This window comes from Cucurbita moschata, unplaced genomic scaffold (assembly GCF_002738365.1).
Source record: "Cucurbita moschata cultivar Rifu unplaced genomic scaffold, Cmos_1.0 Cmo_Scf00031, whole genome shotgun sequence".
Lineage (NCBI taxonomy): Eukaryota > Viridiplantae > Streptophyta > Magnoliopsida > Cucurbitales > Cucurbitaceae > Cucurbita > Cucurbita moschata.
Window position 1 is genome coordinate 2,264,876 of NW_019268547.1, and position 8,724 is coordinate 2,273,599.

General features: G+C 33.6%; 1 protein-coding gene across 1 annotated transcript; it reads right to left on the reverse strand.

Annotated features, from left to right (window-relative positions):
• Nucleotides 1-7,190: 7,190 nt before the first annotated feature.
• On the reverse strand, nt 7,191-8,483 carry LOC111464722 (60S ribosomal protein L34-like). Its single transcript, XM_023108966.1, has 4 exons — nt 8,313-8,483; nt 8,078-8,157; nt 7,537-7,646; nt 7,191-7,435 (listed from the first exon to the last, which is right to left on the reverse strand). The coding sequence occupies exons 1-4, from the start codon at nt 8,389-8,391 to the stop codon at nt 7,342-7,344; spliced, it is 363 nt and encodes a 120-aa protein (XP_022964734.1). The 5' UTR covers nt 8,392-8,483; the 3' UTR covers nt 7,191-7,341.
• Nucleotides 8,484-8,724: the final 241 nt, after the last annotated feature.

An 8,724-nucleotide genomic window follows, 5' to 3' on the forward strand; every position in this document is an offset into this window, starting at 1 on the left:
GGAAGCCAGTGGGTGCAAGCGGCACTTATTCCATGGGAGATTGAAAACGACAGCGTTTGGAAAGGATCTGTGTGGAAGCCAGTGGGTGCAAGCGGCACTTATTCCATGGGAGATTGAAAACGACAGCGTTTGGAAAGGATCTGTGTGGAAGCCAGTGGGTGCAAGCGGCACTTATTCCATGGGAGATTGAAAACGACAGCGTTTGGAAAGGATCTGTGTGGACCCCACTCTAGTTGGAGAGTTAGTTTCAATAATAATAATAATAATAATTTATTTATTCGAGAAAATGAAGGAATAAATGGTGGTCCTGCATTCCGTACAAGTTAGTATGTTTCTCTTGTTAGGAAATTAATTCTTTTTTTATTCCATTTCTCCTTTATCTAATCCTTAAACTTTTCAAAATATATTTTTTAATTAAATTGTCGCTATGCCGATCATTGTAGCTAGCCCATGCATTACTAGAAATCACGACTCTTCACAATTGTATGATATTATCCACTTTGAACAACATAAGCTCTCATGGTTTTACTTTGGGCTTCTCCAAAATGTCTTATAAACCCATGATCATTCCTTAAATTAGCCAATGTGGGACAATCCTCAACATGCATACCAGCATTCGCTTTGTCAACCTAGCTCGATCGACATGCGCGTACTCAAATCAACATACTCTTTTGGTGTGTGCACCAGCCATCCAGCTGTAGCCCTAATCAGGGGTCGCATGTGACTCATTCTAGTCGATTTTCAGTGTTCAGCTCTCGTCTCTACTCGATGACTTTCTCGATTTAAACGAGCCAGTTCAAAATCGTTAACCCATTCTACTGTTTTGGTTGTTTTGGATTTTGCAATTGAATTATACAGCGATTGATTGATGAATCTATCTATCTCGGACGTGATCGTGATTAAGATAATAAATAACTATTGAAAAATATGAAGATTTAGAAAGAAGATATAAGAATACTTTTTGACCAAGTTATGAAGGATTTGAGTGGAAAGTAAGAAACATGATGAACAAAGAATATGATAAAGACATGAAAGGATTGGACAAAGAAAAAGGATCATTGGAGAAAGATTCTCAACCCTATTTGCTTCCACACTTCCATAGTCCAAATCAATATTAATTCCCTTTGTCCTTTACTTTACGATCAACCCGGCCTACCTTAAGCTATTGATGTTGGGTTGAGTTAGAATTTTTTTCGATTTGGGTTGAGTTGGGTAAAAAAAAATTGAATTAAAAAGTTTGGGTCGGTTTGTGGGTTGACATATCTTTTGTCGGGTCAACCCGACTAACTAAAAAATAGGGTTACAATTCAACTCTACTCTACGCTACTTTTAAATTTATTATGAAAATTAAGAATATTTAACCTTTATAACCAATGTCAGTGGTGTGTTGTGACTTATGAATGTTTGATATTTGAACTTTATGAGATTTTAGTTATTAATATAACATGTATCGTAGATAAGTAGGGGGTTCAGTTGGGTTCAGTTGCGAAATTGATTCCGGTTGCTCAAATTATCAACCCAAAATGTTAGGTTGGTCTAAAAAATTTCTCAAACCAACCCGAAATACGTCTAATTAATATGAAATATAAATTTATAAACATATTTCAAAATTTAATTTCTTTAATTCAACATAGAAAATAAGCATTTAAATATTTGATAATTATGTTAACTAGTAAAAATAGGGTAAATATGCTTGAATTTAAAATGGAGGAAAAGGGTATAAAAATGTACCACAAAAATGCTAAAAACAATGGTAAAGGCATTTTTACGCCACAATTTATCAAAATTATATATTATTCCTTTCTTTCCGAATATTTCTGATAAGATAAGGAAATCAACTACAAGGGGGTAAGATTCGGATTACCTTGTTAATCGAATATCTCAAGACAAGAACATTGTTTGAGATTCGAATCACTCCAGAAGCAAGATCGATCATGTCTAGCTTCAATGATTCTTGTTGATCAAATATCGCAAACACTTGTTTGAGATTCGAATCACTCCACAACCAAGATTGATCATGTCGAGCTTAAATGATTCTACATGCAATCTAAACTACATAAAATTGCAAAGAAACTTAGCCATCGGCCAAAGAAAAGCACAAATGCTTCTTTACTATATTTTCCAAGTCTACTTACAAATACAACATACATGGCTTTATATAGTCTCAAAAAATGAAACTATTAAAGGCATTACAAGAGTGGTAACATTCATACTTAATGGCCATAATTAGCCATTATGTAATTGTAACCTAAATATGTAATTGTAACCTAAAGTAAATAAAAAGTCTTAAAATACAATAAATCTAAATTACTCTAAATTGTAACTCACCCAGAATTTACAACAATCAAACTTTATTCTTCTTCAATGTAGCAGAATAGAAACATCTTTTGATAATTTTGACAACCTTTTTTTCACATCTTCATTGAAGTATATTGTATGATTGATGTCTCTTGGTTCATATCAATTTCTCTAAAAGAATTATTTAAATTTATGTAAATAAAAATTAAATTACAAGTTTAAAAAAATTAATAAACACAAAAAATTTCTAGTAAATCTAAAAAAAAATATTTTATTTTTGTTGAATAAATCCATTTCAATTTTAACAAAAAAAAATCATAATAAATGGTATTGAAAAAATTGAAAAAATTGAAAAAATTATTTAATTTTAAATTTAATTGAAAGATTAAAAAGATATTAAAGAATTATTAAAGTTGGTTAAAGATTAAATTCGAGAATAATTTTATCTGTGAAAGGAAGAAAAGAATAAAAATAAAAAGAATAAAATAAATTAGAAATAAAAGATCAATAAAAATATATTTATTTTAATTAAATATTTAAAAATAAAATAAAATAGTATTATGAATTGACTCATTGGAGACTTTGAAAGGGCTGGTGGGGCCCACAGAAGAGAGCGACTGACACGGACTTTTAACTCCTTCTTTTAAGCCACCAGACGCCACGTCATCCGAATGACGAAAGAGTAAGTAAATGACACGTTGGCCCCACCGTAGCCCACGTCAGCATCTCCTGATTGGCCAATCCGCACGCGTTTGGTTTCCTGTTTCTTTCTTCGTCGCCAAGAATTTTGTACCTCACGCTCCCCCCATTTACTTTGGTATTAAGTCTTTTATTTTTACTATTTTTAATTTTTTTAATTTTAAATTGTGTTTTATTTACTTTTTTTTAAAATTAATTATATTATTTAATAAACTTTTGTGACACTGGAATAAAATAAAGGTATATGAATGAACCGATACCGACTAAAAGATATAAAGAGAATTAAAAGTATTAGCCGACTCAATCATAAAAACTTCAAAATTAAGTTACTTTACTTTAAACAATTCTATGACGGGAGACCTTATGAAAATTTTACTAAAAAGCTTGTGAGTACAAAGGGAGATATGTTGGTTCGTGGGATAGGATAATGTCTAGGTCATCAGGTGTCAGGTCGAGAATCCAAATTAGTGTAAGATCTTCATAAACTCGTTAATGTAGATTTTAACGAAAGGTTTAGCTCCAAGGGCCATTTAGTTACGGGTCAATTTGGGTTTAGGTAGTTAACGTCACTTGAGTCCAATATTAAAATTTGGGACTAATTCCTAAATTTTGTTCCTTACAAATTATTAATATTTCTGGCGTACTTTGAGAAACAAAAACAAGATTGAATAGATGAATGAGTTTCGGAGCTTCATTGGGATCACTAACAACATTAAACTTTCTTATTTTCATTAAACTTCATTTTCCTTACCTAAAATAATCGTTACCTTTGTTACTAACAAATAAATCTTTAAATCAAATATCGTGGTAACTAAGTTATGGGTATAATTATGAACTTATAAGTAGGCTACTTATCGAGTATTTTATAGTAACCAGTTATTACCCTTTTTTCTGTTGGTTGAGGAGGGGGCGTTTAGGAGTTGTGCGCCCACAAAGGAGGGTCATTTTATATCGTCAGTCTTTTCAATTTTAATTTGTAATTTAGTTGTGTCTCGATCCCTAGTCCCTAGTATTGTATTTAATTCAAATAGTACTTTTGAAATGTAAATATATTTGTTTATATATATATTTAAATGTTAACGTTTTTTTTATCATACTTTTCATTATTTTAAGTCGCAAATGAATGTTGTTTCATGGTTAAGTAGTGCATTGATTTAGGGCGCAAAATTGCACTCCAAATTGGCAATTTTGATACATCATTCGAGGCAATGTTGGGGCGAGTCGCAACCTGCTAGCTGGCTTGTAGTATTATTGCAACCGAGTCACATAGCCGAACTATAAGATTCCTTGTGACCATAGAATTATTTTGACATTTTTACCTTTTTCCTTTTGTGTTTGTGTTTAGATCTACCATTATAGACTTTTAAACTTTTCTTTAAACTTTTGATCAATTCTGATAGGTCTAAAATTTTAGAAGGTATTTAATTGGTGTTTATGGTTTAAAGCCAAAATAAGGGAATAGATAAATGGCAAAGAAAAAGAAAAAAAACATCAACATATGGCAAACCTATAGCTCGAGGTTGCAAAAATGGTGACAACCAAACTAGAACACTACAAGAGATTCTATAAACTATAAGGTGTTGATATTCGTGCAATAACTAAGACATCGAGGTGATACTCGTTTTCATCTTTGACAGCACACTTGTGGAAAAACGATGAAATAAGAAAATATTAATAAATGATGATTCTCGAAGCAACATATTCCCCTTTTATATAATTTTTTCCCAAAAGAGATTGTTACGGGTCAATTTACTTTTTTTACGTCTTACTAGCATGTTACGACAGGTTCTTTAACGTATTCCACAACCCGTTCTTAATGGTCCCAATTTCCTTTAATTAAATTTATGTGATGACTCGAACTTGAACTATATGGATATTGACTCGAACTTGAACTATACGTTGGATATTGTCATTCTTCGGTTCAAAACACTTCCTAATTTCCTATAAAATTCATCCAAAATAATTTATTCCATGAATTTTAACGCAAGCATAGCTCACGCTAAACTTGGCAAAATTACACAACAACAAACAACTCATAGTGGAACAATAGATTTTGTATATGATTTTACCTTATAAGACAACTTTAGTTGCTAATTCCGATATTTATATGTTTGAACATCTTAAACCAAATTATAATATATAGTTTTTGGCATTTTAAATAGAAAGTCAATATTTTTCTCCATTTGCTACTACTTCTTATAGGCTTTCAATATTTAACAACTACATATTGAAGGTGCCCGTCATTGGTTCTTGTTCTTCCCTTATCCATCAAAAGGGCCATGGCAGACATTTTTTCACATTACATTAATTGTTTTGCATTAAGCTTTTTCTTAAAATGAAAGAGTTAGTGAACTATAGAATCCAAGTGAGTTGTCTCTCCCCTAGCCCCTAAGTTGTAATTCATCAATAAATGTCGATATACTGTAAGAATACGTAAGAATACGATTTTACCAATATATCATCGATATATCGATGAATATCAACAATATCTTTATTCCTAGTAAGCAAATAGTAACTGTACACAAAAAGGAGTAAACAAAATCCAACCATCATCATTGAATGCAACTCTGAAACGTTTTTGGACCAAATGGCTGAAATTCATGTCGTAGACTAATATGACTTGGCCAAACCCCAAATGAAACAATTCCTCTCAGAAAAGTTTTCAAAGGAAAACTAGTATGAAGAACCATTAGAACTCTCAATTGATTACCAAATTAGTTCATGAATTACAATATACAAGGACAGTGTACATACTGCTAGAGAAGCTTACTTTGGGATAGAGGTGTGAGATCACTCATCGGTTGAGGAGAACGGAGCATGCTTTATAAGGGTCGATTAGGGAGGAGAATGAAGCACTCTTTGTAAGGGTCGGTTAGGGAGGGGAATGAAGCACTCTTTGTAAGGGTCGGTTAGGGAGGAGAACAAAGCACTCTTTATAAGGGTCGGTTAGGGAGGAGAACAAAGCACTTTTTATAAGGGTCGGTTAGGGAGGAGAACAAAGCACTTTTTATAAGGGTCGGTTAGGGAGGAGAACGAAGCCTTCTTTAAAAGGGTTGGTTAGGGAGGAGAACGAAGCATTCTTTAAAAGGGTTGGTTAGGGAAGAGAACAAAGCATTCTTTATAAGGGTTGGTTAGGGAGGAGAACAAAGCATTCTTTATAAGGGTTGGTTAGGGAGGAGAACGAAGCATTCTTTATAAGTGTGGAAACTTCTTCCTAGCAAACGGATTTTAAAAACCTTGAGGGGAAGCCCAAGAAGGAAAGCCCAAAGAGGATAGTGTCGACTAGCAGTAAAGTTGGGCCGTTACAGGACGGTTACAGGAGGGTTTCTCAAGATGGGGCTAATTAGTTGGACAGGCATGAATAGGAATTATATCTACATTTACATAATAAATGGTCAAAATGAATGTATTTTATCTTCCCTAACAAACAGGCCTGGAACATAGAAGAAGGAACTTATAAGAATTTAGGATGTGTCATGAGGGAAAGCAAAGTCACAGACAAAAACTATCTGTTGTCATGACGACTTAAACAAGAATTCCTATTCTGAGCACGATAGCTTTAATCTAAATGGTGAAAATATCAACTCCAATAAGAGGTTTTAGCAAGGCAATCCAAGATGGCACCATTGGGTACCTTGCATTCAATTTTCTAGATGACCAAAGATTTTGATCTCTTCATATTAAATTAAGCTATTTGGCATATAGATATAACTAGGAGATTCATAAGAATACACACAAAAAACCCAACATAGTTTTGTGCATATGACCCAATTTACATGAACAAAATGTAGAAAACAAAATGTTGATGGTTCAAGTGCAATGAGAGAGTTCATCCATAAACAACCTAACCTAAATTCTTCGCATCATAATTAGAATCTAGAGCTCACAGTGAAGGCAGTACGCGCTATAGGATCATCATAGGATCATGAAGTAAGGATTCGAATCTTTATATAAGATAAGGAAACAACGTTGCTACAACGCTACAACAATGCTCAGAATGCTTTAGTTAAAGTTTCTTGTTAGGGTGGTAAGGTTTAGTTTGGGAGCTAGGCCTTGAGGAAATCTCTCTTTTCTGGATTGTCTACTGAAGAAAATATGCCAAAGAATGAGGAAGAATAACCCCAAGACCATATTCTAGATGTGTGAATGCAAATGAAGCAAAATCAGCATAAACAATGATGATAGACTGAATATTCTAGCAGAAGAAACTTCAAAATAATGATGCAACTACAAGAACGAAGCTAATTCCAAAATCATTTAAATTAACAAGTCATTGATCCAAGTCAAAATTTTCATCCAGCATATATAAAATGGAAAAGAGTTCATGCGTTAAAACCAGACATTCTAGCTCTTGGAAGCTAGTTTTTCCTTTGCCTTCTGGATCTTCAATACCTTTTTCACAATCTTTTGCTCTTCAACCAAAAAAGCTCTTATAATCCTACAACATCAAGAGAAGATCTTTAGAAATGCTCAAGCAACCATCAATACTGAGACGAAAACGCAATGCAGTAATGAACATCAAAGAGTAAAGAAACACACCTCTCTCTAACAGCACCGCCAGACAGTACACCACCATAGGCACGGTTTACAGTCCTACGGTTCCTAGCCAGCCTAGACCTCTTGTATTCAGCAGGCCTCAAGTGAGGAATCTGTTAAAGGAAATCAGTATAACATCAGATACAAACAATCAATTAGATTGAAATATTGTGGGAACCAGTTCTAAAATTCACCATAATTTGAACAAAACGAACACCGTGATTGTGAAAAATAAAGGAAATACAAAACAACAATGGCTGACTGTAAGCCAACAAATTAGCGACTAGTTACACATGAAGAAATCAGGAAGAATATCCGCAAAAACTAGATTGACTACGATGAACATCAAATTCCACAAGCAAAAGAGCATTAGCATACGAGGACATCACAAGTCCACCAGCTAAAACTTACAAAAATTACTCCACAAAATACACAATACTCGAAAACGAAACCAAAAAAAGTTGCCAAAATTCAAATCTACATCTCTGATGCTAACTTATTCAATGAAAACAATAGGCAAAACAAAATAAATACGTATACGCACCCCTTGAATTCTCTTTCCAGTTACAGGACATTTAGGACCACTGGCTCTCTTCTTCGTGGTCTGATACACAAGCTTCCCACCTAAGAATCAAACCACACATCATCGATTAAGCAACTGAAACCAGATCTTGCAAATAAATGCAGAAGCATACGAGAAATTCATCAAAACAACGAACGATAAGAGATGTAATTCATAGAATGCTCCATGATACAGAAGAAGAACAATGTGTATTTACCGGGGGTCTTGACGACGCGGTGCTGGTTGGATTTGGTGGCATAGCTGTGCCGCTTACGGTAAGTGAGCCGCTGGACCATCTTCTCCGCTCGTCGGAACCCTCTAAAGCTGTTGCCGAAGAATTGTAAGAGGGAACAATAGAACCAACACGGGACTGAAGAATATCGGTATATTAGGGTTTTTCAGTCTCCAATGCCCTGGATCTGACGGCTGATATGCGTTTGAATCAACGCTCACGATCATAAGTTCACAAAAGGGAAAATGATTTTAAAATTAGGTAAATTAAAATTACAGACATAAAATTTAAAATTTTAAACTTTCAAAATTTATTATATATATAATAATAATAAATAGGCGAGTATTCACCAAAAATATTTTTAAAATATAATAATATAATATAGTAATAATAAACG